The sequence below is a fragment of the Barbatula barbatula genome, assembly GCF_947034865.1.
Source record: "Barbatula barbatula genome assembly, chromosome: 3".
NCBI lineage: Eukaryota > Metazoa > Chordata > Actinopteri > Cypriniformes > Nemacheilidae > Barbatula > Barbatula barbatula.
The window spans coordinates 5061539-5076476 of NC_136764.1; the positions used below are offsets into that span (position 1 = coordinate 5061539).

Consider the following 14938-nt stretch of genomic DNA (forward strand, 5'->3'; position numbering starts at 1 on the left):
TATGGTCTGTGTGCTCAATTTAAAGGGACAGTTCACCCAAAACATTTGGAAGTAATGAAATAATAAAATATATTGACCATTACGATAGACTTGGAATGCAACGTTTATCTGTTTTGCTTTTAAGACATTCCTACAACCCGAACACATCTAGAACTAATAGAATTGGGTGTGTAAGGTTTTAAGTGTGCATGCAAGTAATCAAACATTAATAATAGTCAACTCTATTGGGGCACCCCAAATAAATTCTGCTTAGAGTCCCGTAAAGGCTTGGGCCGGCCCTGGATACATCTACCACACAACATAAGAAAAGCCAGAGTTTAAGACTTCAAGCTCTTGTCACACTGTTTCAAGACTGGACTACTGCAGGGCTATGCTGGCTGGCCTTATAGAGGACCTCAGAGATGACATGTTTTTGTATGGTCTCACGACTGAAAGCCTATAAAAAGTCAATAGACTTAGATCATAAAATAAGCACTGCGATTAAATGTCCACACGTTTTGTCTATCAAGATCATCTTTACAGAGTAATACAGCGTTTGTTTGAAGCCTGAATACAATCGGCAAAAGTAAAAAGCAAATACTTGGCCATATAAACAGACTACATATATCGACGTCACCACCACCAAACCTCCGACACCTTTTAAAATGGATGAAAAAAATTTCAATAACTTACTTGGGAACACGTTTTTAATACATGCTTTAATAACGTCCAATTTCCCAGGCAAAGGATATAGTCGCTTTTAGCAACCGCCATTTTATGGCACAATAAGGTTTTTGGAAATCATGAGCGGGTTATAACTGGTGTCATAAAATTGAAACGTATGCAATGCTACCAACTTTACAACTTTCAAGTTGGTGCTGTAAAGTGTATTAACCTGTATGAACTGTTTTTGTAAAGTTTTGTAAACCTTCGGTTTTGTATACATTTCCTTTGTAAGTTACATCCCTCTAGTAAGAATACAAGAAGTTTTGCTATACATTCAGTGAATTTAAAGGATCACAGCAATACAAATGACACTTAGACCAATAGTGTTAAAAATAGCCAAAAAATTTATGTTTGATCAATTAAAGATCCCAAATAAACACGTTTTATGTTTCTGCAGAAGAAACATTACGAGATAAAATGTTCAACTTAAAATAATCTTGGCATGATCAACCCCATGTCTCTTTTCACATGTGCTAAAATCATTTAATAACAAACCAACACACTAACGTCAATTCAACATTTTAATTTATATAATTCAGGATACATACAATAATCTTTTATCATAGTACATACCTTAGTTTCTGTGTGACGCAGCAACACATCTGATAGCATTGTGGGGTACAAAATTAAGAAGATAATAGACGTCTAAGAGAACAAGGGCTAGTGTGCATTACAGCAGTTGATACTTTACGGTAGGCATATATATAAGAGGATCTGCACTTCATGTTATACTTTACGTCCCAGCGTTGACACTTCTAACCCTTAACAAAGCAAGAGCTGGAGATCATGTCCAACCATTCGGCAAATAAAAGAAAACTGCAACATGCAATTTCTACAGATTTCTGATCAGCAATAGGTGACGGTACATTCTAGTACAGTACATCCAATATGTGTGTGGTTTAGTGAACTGATTCTAGACTGTAGTGTAAATAGCATTCGATAAGAACAAAGCGAAAGAGAAAGTCAATCTAAGTACAATTAAAAGTATAAAAATATGGCTCTATATTATAATGATGAATTGGTTTGTGTGTGGACTCCCATTGGCACTGCTCATATGTTTCATTCTATATATTTCTTCATGCATAGTCAGAATTTTAAACAAACCAATGCAGTTATGTACTTCCATTATATTCAGGCACATTTTCTCCTTCATTTTGGTGTCACAGGCATAAATCACATGAATACATCACTCATTTACATAGAGGTGACTTAAGTACGCTTGCTCCAAAGAATGATTTGAGCTCTGGGTTACATTAAAGTTTGTAACATTTAACTATCATAATGGGATTCTAGTAGACAGTATACTCTGCCAACCAGAAAGCAAATATGCAGCCATAAAACACAGTGCAATTCAACTACTCTGTAAACAACTACGGGTGTGGGATTCAATTCTTGTTATTTTACTGTGCAGTCCTTATGTGTCACAAACACAATAAACATGTATGTTGGTTGATAACGGAACATTTTCTTAAGAACAAAACTGTACATAACAATCAGTGGTGCTCAAAGTGTGCGAGTGTTGCTCTTATTGTTACTTTCCATCTACCAGAACTCAATTTTACAAGCCGGGAACGTCTCCTCCTGCATGGCCACAGTGCTGTTGCTGCCCAGGACAGTTATTCCCAATTGCCGTTGTTTTTCTTGAGTTTCCCGGTACCATTCGTGCATCATCATGGATTCAAACGTAGGGATAAGGGTCACCTGGAAGTTAACACAGAGGTGGACTAAATGTATTGTCTTATTAAAAACTACAAACATTGTCTTATTTCCATGGCTGTCTGGAATAATTGATTTTGAAAGGTCAGTCATGACAATATTCCCCGATAACAACCGCTAAAACTGATAACACACTGCTCATGCATGTCTGGAATAATTGATTGTGACAGGTCAGTCATGACAGTATTCCCAATAACAACCGATAACTCTGATAACACACTGCTCACGCATTGTCTGGAATGATTTATTTTGACAGGTCAGTCATGACAATATTCCCCGATAACAACCGCTAAAACTGATAACACACTGCTCATGCATGTCTGGAATGATTAATTCTGACAGGTCAGTCATGACAATATTCCCAATAACAACCGCTAAAACTGATAACACACTGCTCATGCATGTCTGGAATAATTGATTGTGACAGGTCAGTCATGACAGTATTCCCAATAACAACCGCTAAAACTGATAACACACTGCTCAAGCATGTCTGGAATGATTAATTCTGACAGGTCAGTCATGACAATATTCCCAATAACAACCGCTAAAACTGATAACACACTGCTCAAGCATTGTCTGGAATGATTAATTCTGACAGGTCAGTCATGACAATATTCCCAATAACAACCGCTAAAACTGATAACACACTGCTCATGCATGTCTGGAATAATTGATTTTGACAGGTCAGTCATGACAATATTCCCAATAACAACCGCTAAAACTGATAACACACTGCTCATGCATGTCTGGAATAATTGATTTTGACAGGTCAGTCATGACAATATTCCCAATAACAACCGCTAAAACTGATAACACACTGCTCATGCATGTCTGGAATAATTGATTGTGACAGGTCAGTCATGACAATATTCCCAATAACCGCTAAAACACTGCTCATGCATGTCTGGAATAACTGATTGTGACAGGTCAGTCATGACAATATTCCCCGGTAACAAATGCTAAAACTGATAACACACTGCTCATGCATGTCTGGAATAATTTATTTTGACAGGTCAGTCATGACAATATTCCCCGGTAACAACCGCTAAAACTGATAACACACTGCTCATGCATGTCTGGAATAATTGATTGTGACAGGTCAGTCATGACAATATTCCCAATAACCGCTAAAACACTGCTCATGCATGTCTGGAATAACTGATTGTGACAGGTCAGTCATGACAATATTCCCCGGTAACAAATGCTAAAACTGATAACACACTGCTCATGCATGTCTGGAATAATTTATTTTGACAGGTCAGTCATGACAATATTCCCCGGTAACAACCGCTAAAACTGATAACACACTGCTCATGCATGTCTGGAATGATTGATTCTGACAGGTCAGTCATGACAATATTCCCCGGTAACAACCGCTAAAACTGATAACACACTGCTCATGCATGTCTGGAATGATTGATTGTGACAGGTCAGTCATGACAATATTCCCCGGTAACAACCGCTAAAACTGATAACACACTGCTCATGCATGTCTGGAATAATTGATTGTGACAGGTCAGTCATGACAATATTCCCCAATATGAACTGATAAAACTGATAAGCACACATGATTTTATGTTTAATGTATCACACTAACTGTAGCACTAAGCTATCACTCCTTTTTCTCGTGACATTAATTTGTCATAAATGAGCAAATAAAGTATTTCAAATCGCTATTTTTGTATATTAGTGACTCATGTGGCAAGTATTCGTGAAGTATGCAATGGGGTCTTATTCACCCTGACAGAGTTTATTTTGCGATAACAAACAACTCCATGAACTCTTATTTAACTTCTTAAGCTCTGGTGTATATTTAGCATGTTTTTATACGAATTTAAAAGAGTGCCCTAACCAGATACATTGGAAGAAATAAAAATTGTCTCCCATCTTACTCTAAAGTGTTAGATTGGTGAGAGGTGGCAGAATTTAAGAGGTTTAAACATTACTTCTCTTTATACTGTATATTTATTATACTCATCCATATATCTATTCATGCTATATTCATGTGCATTTATATAACTTAAGTAAATAAATATACAATTGAGTACAAACCGGCACATCCTCAGGCCATACAGATTTACCCTCCAATAACGCATCCAGAATGGACCTCATCAAGCCTTCTTTGTACGAGTCATCACCACTTATTATGTAACAGGACGATCGTAGACGGCAGAAGAACTCAACATCTACAGTGGACGCTGCATGGCCTGATGGAAGATAAGCCAGGTCCAAATATACTGAAGCTCCAACCTTGCTACCTGTTGATTGATCAGGACATCAGTCAGTTCAAGGTCAGTATATTTGCATACCAATATGACCAATGGCATTCTTAAGAAAACAGTATAATTTTGTTTTAAATATGCCCTAAAAAAAGCCCAAACCTGATCTTTTTGTGGCAGAAGCTATGCCAGCTGAGTTGCTTCTCGAGCTGGTAACAGATGTAGCTTGACTTCCAGTCCTTTTGGTGCTTTGTGTTGAACTGCTAGGTAATGTTAACCTCTGGGTAACTCCAGTTGATTTTCTACCTTTTGTTGCACCAGACTTCACACTGCTTACAGGATCGGGCATACAGGCACCCGGCTGTGGTGGAAGGGGAGGTAAATCTTTCACAGGTGCAGGTGGAGGATCCTGGGGTAGAAGATGATTACCTCGATTAAAGCCCAATCCATCGTTTATGTTCTGGTATTGCAGGTGGCCTCCTGACTCTTCGTCCGAATCTAGAAGTCCATCGGCTGTAATAGATGGGCAATCTTCTAGTCCTGGATGTGCATCGGAGTCGGTGGCCGTGGGGAAGTCACTGGCAGACGTAAGTGGGGTCTCCATAGCTGGATTAGCGGATCTGTTAACCGAACATGCTGGTGGAAGGGGCTTAGCTGCCTCTTGGGAGTGGTCGCTATCATCGGAATGGTTCAGCGAGCTGGTGTTAACAAATCCTGGTAAACGTGGATCTTCTCCATTGCCGACCGGTTTAAAGTGTTTGAACTCGCATGGAGAGACCAAGCACAGGTCTACATCATGGCCAATATCAACAACTAGACCCTGGGGTTCAGACGGACACCCACCTGAGCCATCCTGATGGGACCTTTGAGTGTGAGGCTTCTTTATGGACAAAGACATCCCTACTTTGAATTCAGATTTGGAAAGCTGTCCATTGGAGTACGACATTTCATCTTCGTTGGTAGACTCACTGACTGTAGGCAGGACTTGTTCGAAAGACATTGACAGTGATTCATCAACCTCAGTGGACTGTGGTGAGCTGACTTCTGCAGGCATTGAGTGAGTTGTAGTGACAGTGGTGGATATATCAGGCATTATATCCTTGAACGAACTGAGAGACAGAAAACTTGAATGTTTCTCTCTGGATGAAGTGGAGACACTCTCTTGGTTACTTTTAGGGCATCCGGACTCTGAAAGCTTGGACAGCCCTGTTTGCTGGCTTTCTGAACCGAGACACATCTTTACACCAAAACTACTGTGATCTTTGGAGGCCCAGGTCTCTTCAGGGGACAGATGATAAGGAGTATGACCAGCACTGTTCGGACCTGATCTAGGAGAAGATAACTCTAATGTCTTCTCTTCAGGACTGGCACAAACTTCCTTGTGACCATCTTTTGAAATGTTGTCTTTCAAAGCCCCATCGAGCAAAGTATACTCAGTAGGTGTGAGGTCATTTTTGGTTTTGGGCCCGGCAGCCATTGTGGCCTTGCCAATGGTTACTCTGGTACTACATTTAGACTTAACATCACCTCTAGGGACGTTTTTTAGGTTTCCAGAGTCAGCATGTTGCTTTTTCACAGAAGATTCCTGTTGTTCTTTGTTCATTTCCAGAAATCCGGCTGTCATATCTTCAGGTGAAGACATTTTAGAGCAATCTTCTGTGGAAAGCTTCTGGTTCTGCTGTTCCTTGTTAGATTTAAAGCATTTGGTTTTGTCCTCAGCCTGTTTGTTTACTTTTGCTCCATGTTTTACATTCCCAGGCTTATCTGAGGCCTTCTTGATATCTTTCCCAAGAGACTTTGTTGTCTTTTTCTCTTCTATTTTCACATCAGTTTTGCTATCTGTCTTTGGTTTGCTACCTGAAGTTTTTCTCTGTCCATTTTCTTGTTTCTTTGTGTCTGGCATGCTTGTTTTTTCATTGCTTTTTTCTTTAAAAGACTCCTTCCTCGCAACAGGCTTGGAGGGTTTTAGTTTGATGCTGCTTTCTGCAGATTTCAGCTTTTCCTCACTTTTCGGATCATTTTTATTCACACCTTTGGTTTTGTCTTTCAGCTCGAGATCTCCATGGACAGATCGTTCCTTTGAAGCACCATTACTTGACCTTAATTCATTTTTTGAAGACTTGGGACTCTCCTGATTCTCTGCGAGTTTGGGATTTTTATCTGATTTGGAAGTTTCGAAGTCTCTGGAGCACACCACCGGCCTCTTGAGAAACTCTAGATGCTTCAGTTTCTCCAGACCATCCATTATCTTACTTTGTGGTGTAGAGCCAGGGAAGAGCACTCTGATAATCTTCTCAACTGGGCTGGCGGGATGCCACACAAGCAAAGCACATATAGAGACCAAAGACGTCAGGGGAACATCGGAGCTTTTGGATTTGGAGCTGTTTTCGGGCCAGTTCTGCATAAACGAATCTACTTCTTTGCTACGCTTGACTGGATTTAGGACATAAAGTTCAAGACACCCAACTCCCATTTTCTGAAAGAGAATAACCGGTTCGATGGGACCACTTGCGTTCCTAAGAAGTGGCTCTGGTGAGATTTTAAGCTTTTCCAGATGCTGTAAAGCAAGTGATGCTAGATCGCTGCTTCTCAGCACATTAGGGTCACCCTGAATCTTTTTAAGCCTGTTTGAAGCATTGAAGAAGACCACGCCGAGCTCTGGAGAGATGAGATTATTTTGCAATTGTTCTTTTTCCTGGCAGTCGGTTTTATTTTGCTCAGTCTCTGCAACTTTCCTCTCCAGCAGGCTGTTAACTCCGGGCAGATTGTCTGTTCCAGCGTGCGTAAGCAGCACAGAGTCCACGCGGTCCAAATGCCTGACCAACTTCCAGAAGCAGGCACAAGGATCTGCTCCGCCATTGACCAACACATTGAATCCATTGACCGCAAAGAAAGCACAATCCCCTCTGCCTCCTGGAAAAACATAACAGCACGGGCGACAGAGTTTGAGGAATCCCACAGTGCCAGGAGGCTCCAGGAGGTCAAATGGAGACTGTGGCTCTAAAGACTCAGTCAGAAGGTCTGTGAACTCCTGAAGGCCGCCCATTTTAGGTAGCACCATTAGAGGATTTACTTTAATGTCCACGATTTCATGTATCTTGTGTTTTCCAAGCACAGAGGTTTTCCATTTTCCAGTTTTGGGGCAGCTTATGGTGAGGTTTGCTTTGCCTTGTGTGCTAACAGAGTTTAACAGTGCGTCAATCTGGAACATGGAGAGAGAACGGGTTATTCATTGAAAAGAAGATATAAAATCACCATTAAATCACTACACAGTAATTCAAATCCATTCAGACCGACCTCTTCATCTGAAAGGATACGTGTAAAATCATTTGGAGTGAACTGTCCAGTGTGAAGGACAAGATCGCCGGTTTCTTCAAGAGATTGTCCTGTGAGCACCAGCAGCTTGTGTCTAGATACGCCTGATATCAAACCATGCACCTGAACCACAAAAATAAGTTGAATATGTAGGAACAATGAGTAGAAAATAGATTTCAAGCTGTTATCGCAGTAAAGGGTTCCTCTACAAAGTACCCCAAAATGGGTATTAAATAATACAATACATATAGATCTACGTATATATGTAATGTACTATTAAGAAAGGGAATAAAATATGCAAGTAACAATCACATTACCTCAGAATGGAGAACCCCTTCTGATGGATTTACTACAACACTGATGTCCACAACATCTGAACTGAATTGAAATGTCCTTTGACCTGTGAAGAGGCGAAAGGGAGAAAAAGGTTCATTTAAAATAAAGTTTGCAAATCATCGGTCTTAAATTGTTATCTGAATAAAAAATATCTAAAAGTATGTTTCACCAAACATTTTAGACAGACAATACTGCAGTCTGTATTTGTCAGTAAAGCTACAATAATGCTATAAAACGTTTACTCTCTATCGCCTCCTTTGTTTGAAATATAAGATTGCAGGTTACTTAACTTTATGTGGATTGTTATCACATGGTGTCAAACTCACACTTTTTGCAAAACTGTAATTATAAACATAGAAATCCTTATAATAAGCTTACCGTTCATGTATTTACTGAATAAATCAGATTTACTAACTGGTTTTTGTTTATTACTGTTTTTTTACTGTCTTATTTATGATGTTATGACACTTTGTCAAGTCAACTTTATTTATATAGCGTTTTTTACAATTTTCATTGTGACAAAGCAGCTGTACATAAAACATATTGACTATAAGCAAAACATTTAAAGCACACGTTTAAGATAAGGGAGAGAGAAACACGTGTCAAATATTAAACGGACTATAAATTCCTATATGAAGTATTAAGTAAAACTTTACTTTGTGCCTTTCTGTTTTATTATTAAAATAATATGGCCGCTCCATTCCCACCACTTTTTAGAGCCAGGGCACATATCCGTTCAAAATGTCAAAGGTTACGGGAGCCAAAATGCACAATGCTTCACTTTTGCCTCTCTATTCCCAAACACAACCCGAGTAATATGACGAAGTGATTTTTTAGTTACTCAGAAATTTCATTTTATAAGCTATTGCAAAAATGTTCTATCACCAAAGGCCAAAGTCTGAACAATTGGTCGAATGCACTTCCTTCCTGCCGTTCTCCTGTGGGTACTTCAGTAGCAAATTCAAACTCAAGCATTCACCCTAACACACATTTATACTTGTGATAGTGCACAGTACATGCTGTTTAAACGGTATTCTGTATGCAGTGTAAATACTAAATATGTTTGCCCTTTTAAAACTAATGAAAAAAGGGAACATCTGCATTTCCACATCACACGGGCTGTGATGAAACAATCTGTCGCTTTGTCTACACTACATAACAAGTCAAGGGACACGGTCAGCCTTACGGTGCCTTTCGAGGCTGTGAATTACACAGTTGATTCTTTCTTCATTCAATAATGCGCATCCCAGACATAAACTATCTGTTTCTAAGATTTCTAACAGCATAACTAAACATACCAAAGTTCACCAAGTTCAGCCTTAAATGAAGACAACACACAACATTACTGTAGAAATGAGAAAGTGACACATGCCTTTAACATCTTTGGATTGGCAAGAAGAATGCTTATGAACGAAGAGTTTGAGCTGCTCATCCAAGTTACACACGGTCAAGTCCACATCCCAGGCACGAATACCTGCAATGGAGATAAAAACAAACACTTTGAAGCCTTCTGAACACTCAAATACTTGAAATGAGTCCTAATGTGCTTTTTGACATTTGGTTTTAGTAAATAGACACTGGACACTGATTTGAGAACAAAGAGACTGAAATGCCCCAGAGCAAAACCACTCAAGTCAGCATGAAATTCAAGCATCATGTGAGACACGGTGTGGTTTTCAGAGACATTTGAAGAGATCGTTGGCTAGCACTAAAAAAGCACAGATCTGCAGCGCTTGCTCGGCTGTACTCATGAAATATAAAAGCCTGAGGACCGAATGTCTTCATCACTTATGAGATATTTGGTCTCAAATTGTTTTTTGTTGTTATGTTTTTATTGTATATTGGATTTTATGTATGTTTGATTTGTTTTACTGATAAAGTACTTTTTGATTCTTACTTACATACTTTACTTACTTACTTACATACTTTACTTACTTACATACTTTACTTACTTACTTACATACTTTACTTACTTACTTACATACTTTACTTACTTACTTACATACTTACATACTTTACTTACTTACTTACATACTTACATACTTTACTTACTTACATACTTTACTTACTTACATACTTTACTAACTTACATACGTTACTAACTTACATACATACTTTACTTACCTACAACCAGCATTTACATTCATGCACGTAGATGCTTTTATCTAAAACAACTTAGAGTACATTCACAAATAGTCTACGTTTAATTATATGAGTTTCATAAGATGAGTTTTATTTAAAATAATAAAATAAACAACAAACCCAAAGTAAAATGAAGACAGCAACCCCAGAGTAATTTAAAGGGATACATTAAACAAAATTTTCCCATGTTTTACACCCCCTCAAGGCATCCTAACCGCATATAAACCTTGGTCTTGTTTTTCTGGCAAATGACCCGGGCGTGTGGTAAGTTCTGGTGACGAACGCTACCTTTCTCGTTTTGTTCCAATAGGAAAAACAAGCTTCAGGTGCACGCACAGCCGAGGAAACCGGAAGCATTAACGTCTATAGCGCCGTCAATTTGGATATTTCTCTTCAGAGGACCTTTGTTAAGACCACAGAGCCGTGTCCAACACTTTTTAAAGCTTCAAAAAATTGCCCCCCAAGTGATGCGTTGTATTTAAACTCCGACTGCATTATTCTTCAAGAAGAAAGTCATATTCGGTGAAGATGCGTTGAGGGCGAGTCATGGGGAAATTGAGTTTTGCCTCTGAAATATCCCTTTAAGGTAATCAACATTTTGGTAATCGACTCACTCAGCGTTCCATTGGATATTTCTCCATGGTTTCTCCATAAGTCCTCCACAGTCTGGGGAGGATGCAGAGAAGTACACAAAAATAGTAACTAATAATTCAGTATGTGCTCCTTTACTGTATTTCTGAGAGAAGTCTGATGCAAAATAACACTCACCCTCCACTCTGTACACTTCAAACTCGACCAGATTTAAGTCATTGCCGTGCATCTGCTGAGGATCAAACTTGTAAAGATCTGGTCGTGGATTACTTTGCACAGTGGCCGTGTCGCTAAAAAGAAACACCAGCGAGCCAAAGTTTGGACCATAATCAGTAAAAGCATACTGAGGATTTCCACCGAACACACGCATAGGATCTTCCTTAATGCTTTTGTCCTTAAAGCTGAAGAGAAAGGCTTTCTCATCGACAATATCCCGATTTGTCTGAGCATAATCTTTGCTAGTGTAAGCTCCAAAAACATAACCAGTGTTATTGTAAGCTACAACAACAGTCGGGCCCTGTCGCATACACTTCTGGTTAAAAGCAGCGGTGGTGTAGCCATGCACACTGGCTTTAAACAGCAGACTGAGGTTGGCATGATTGAGCAATGAGCACAGCTTCTTCTTCTGCCCTTCAGACAACCTGGATGTGATGCTGCTCATGATGATGATCTAAAAACATTAAAACAAGATCAATCAAAGTGTAACAGAAACAAAAAGGAATCAAATACTGTGACTCTTTCTAAAGTCTTTATTTAAAAAACCCATCTGTTTTCATTGGCCTATTAGAATTGTATTCATGTCCTTATATTGTATTGGTGTTTTATTCTGGTTCTTTGTTTTAGTTTTGTACTAACTCTATGTTGCTATGTCTTTTGTGAAGCACTTTGGTCAAACCCGTGTCTGTTTTAAATGTGCTATATAAATGAAGTAAACTTGACCTATATTTCCATATATGAAGAGTTTGGTTGAAAAATCATGCATTTGATGATGTTATCATGTTTTCATTGTGTTTTTTTTGTTTCGAACTGCAGTGTGATTGATGTTAATTGGAATGCACGATACAAAACGTGACACACACACACACACACATATATATATTAGTTTAAAAAATGATTTCTACAGAAGTGCGACACATGTCTACCCCCAAAACCACGTGAACGTGTGAACATGAAAACAATGCCCGAGAGATGCAGATACACTAAGATATCAAATTCTGCAAAAAGGATTTGCAATAAAAAAAGCACTTGAATAACATCCCGATTGTTTTACGTGTTTTGAAAACTTGCCTACCTTGACAAATAGCTGCTTCTCTCGCTGTTTATCAGCGCGCTCAACGTCACTTCCATGCTTGAAGAAATGAAACTTAACTGCAGCATTTACGCCCCTGTTGTTCCTTATTAGTCCAGTAGTTGAACGACTAAATTAAAGATTTGTAACCGAATCAAACTCAAGATATTTTGTTTTTGTTGTTGTTGTATTTTGGCAAAAACAATCTTACTACGGTAACCGTGGCGTAACTAACGATATGCAGAACAGTTGAACATATGTGTAATGTGTAGATATCTACTAATGGTCTTGATACAAAGCTTACAAGAGACAATTGATTTCCAATTTAGTGTTTTTTTATTGAAGAATGTATAATACGCACAGTTGGATCAGATGTACAGTACAATAATAATATATAATCTACTGTAGCCTAGTAATATACAAATATGTGGTCAGAGGTGGCACAGCGGGCATGTTGGTGGATGTTGCGGTGATCAGAGGTGGCACAGCGGGAATGTTGGTGGATGTTGCGGTGATCAGAGGTGGGACAGTGGGCATGTTGGTGGATGTTGCGGTGATCAGAGGTGGCACAGTGGGCATGTTGGTGGATGTTGCAGTGATCAGAGGTGGCACAGCGGGCATGTTGGTGGATGTTGCGGTGATCAGAGGTGGCACAGCGGGCATGTTGGTGGATGTTGCGGTGATCAGAGGTGGCACAGCGGGCATGTTGGTGGATGTTGCTGTGATCAGAGGTGGCACAGAGGGCATGTTGGTGGATGTTGCGGTGATCAGAGGTGGCACAGCGGGCATGTTGGTGGATGTTGCGGTGATCAGAGGTGGCACAGCGGGCATGTTGGTGGATGTTGCGGTGATCAGAGGTGGCACAGCGGGCATGTTGGTGGATGTTGCCGTGATCAGAGGTGGCACAGCGGGCATGTTGGTGGATGTTGCGGTGATCAGAGGTGGCACAGCGGGCATGTTGGTGGATGTTGCTGTGATCAGAGGTGGCACAGTGGGCATGCTGGTGGATGTTGCTGTGATCAGAGGTGGCACAGCGGGTGTGTTGGTGGATGTTGCGGTGATCAGAGGTGGCACAGCGGGCATGTTGGTGGATGTTGCGGTGATCAGAGGTGGCACAGCGGGCATGTTGGTGGATGTTGCTGTGATCAGAGGTGGCACAGCGGGTGTGTTGGTGGATGTTGCGGTGATCAGAGGTGGCACAGCGGGCATGTTGGTGGATGTTGCGGTGATCAGAGGTGGCACAGCGGGCATGTTGGTGGATGTTGCTGTGATCAGAGGTGGCACAGTGGGCATGTTGGTGGATGTTGCGGTGATCAGAGGTGGCACAGCGGGCATGTTGGTGGATGTTGCTGTGATCAGAGGTGGCACAGCGGGCATGTTGGTGGATGTTGCTGTGATCAGAGGTGGCACAGTGGGCATGTTGGTGGATGTTGCTGTGATCAGAGGTGGCACAGCGGGTGTGTTGGTGGATGTTGCGGTGATCAAAGGTGGCACAGCGGGCATGTTGGTGGATGTTGCGGTGATCAGAGGTGGCACAGCGGGCATGTTGGTGGATGTTGCGGTGATCAGAGGTGGCACAGCGGGCATGTTGGTGGATGTTGCGGTGATCAGAGGTGGCACAGCGGGAATGTTGCTGTGATCAGAGGGGGCACAGCGGGCATGTTGGTGGATGTTGCGGTGATCAGAGGTGGCACAGCGGGAATGTTGCTGTGATCAGAGGTGGCACAGCGGGAATGTTGCTGTGATCAGAGGTGGCACAGTGGGCATGTTGGTGGATGTTGCGGTGATCAGAGGTGGCACAGCAGGAATGTTGCAGTGATCAGAGGTGGCACAGCGGACATGTTGGTGGATGTTGCTGTGATCAGAGGTGGCACAGTGGGCATGTTGGTGGATGTTGCGGTGATCAGAGGTGGCACAGCGGGCATGTTGGTGGATGTTGCTGTGATCAGAGGTGGCACAGCGGGCATGTTGGTGGATGTTGCTGTGATCAGAGGTAGCACAGCGGGCGTGTTGGTGGATGTTGCTGTGATCAGAGGTGGCACAGCGGGTGTGTTGGTGGATGTTGCGGTGATCAGAGGTGGCACAGCGGGCATGTTGGTGGATGTTGCGGTGATCAGAGGTGGCACAGCGGGAATGTTGCTGTGATCAGAGGTGGCACAGCGGGCATGTTGGTGGATGTTGCTGTGATCAGAGGTGGCACAGTGGGCATGTTGGTGGATGTTGCTGTGATTAGAGGTGGCACAGTGGGCATGTTGCCGGATGTTGCGGTGATCAGAGGTGGCACAGAGGGCATGTTGGTGGATGTTGCGGTGATCAGAGGTGGCACAGAGGGCATGTTGGTGGATGTTGCTGTGATCAGAGGTGGCACAGTGGGCATGTTGGTGGATGTTGCGGTGATCAGAGGTGGCACAGCGGGAATGTTGCTGTGATCAGAGGTGGCACAGAGGGCATGTTGGTGGCAATTGTAGGTGAAGTGGCAGCCAAATGTGGCTCATCATAAATGGTGGAGTATTCATTTTATTGTCTTTGAGAACAAGTTACATATATATATATATATATATATACATATGTTAAGACGTTTAAATGAATTCATACCAATATAAATGTATCGTTCAAAAACGATGCA

The 14938-nt window shown here is 41.2% G+C and overlaps 3 protein-coding genes across 18 annotated transcripts in view; 1 reads left to right on the forward strand and 2 right to left on the reverse strand.

The window, feature by feature from the left end:
* LOC306891849 (uncharacterized protein) overlaps positions 1-14938 on the forward strand; it is a 76304-nt gene that overhangs the window by 20026 nt on the left and 41340 nt on the right. The window lies entirely within an intron of this gene.
* On the reverse strand, positions 2248-10950 carry map1sb (microtubule-associated protein 1Sb; the record flags this gene model as incomplete). The annotated part of the gene is made up of 7 exons (XM_079453579.1): positions 2248-2406; positions 4474-4679; positions 4803-7842; positions 7938-8228; positions 8273-8355; positions 9628-9829; positions 10924-10950. The coding sequence occupies 7 exons, from the start codon at positions 10948-10950 to the stop codon at positions 2248-2250; spliced, it is 4008 nt and encodes a 1335-aa protein (XP_079309705.1).
* LOC306891856 (interferon-induced protein 44-like) lies at positions 10505-12388 on the reverse strand. The gene is made up of 3 exons (XM_079452439.1): positions 12316-12388; positions 11202-11694; positions 10505-11099 (listed from the first exon to the last, which is right to left on the reverse strand). Exons 2-3 carry the CDS (start codon positions 11683-11685, stop codon positions 11044-11046), a joined length of 540 nt encoding a protein of 179 aa, XP_079308565.1. The 5' UTR covers positions 11686-11694; positions 12316-12388; the 3' UTR covers positions 10505-11043.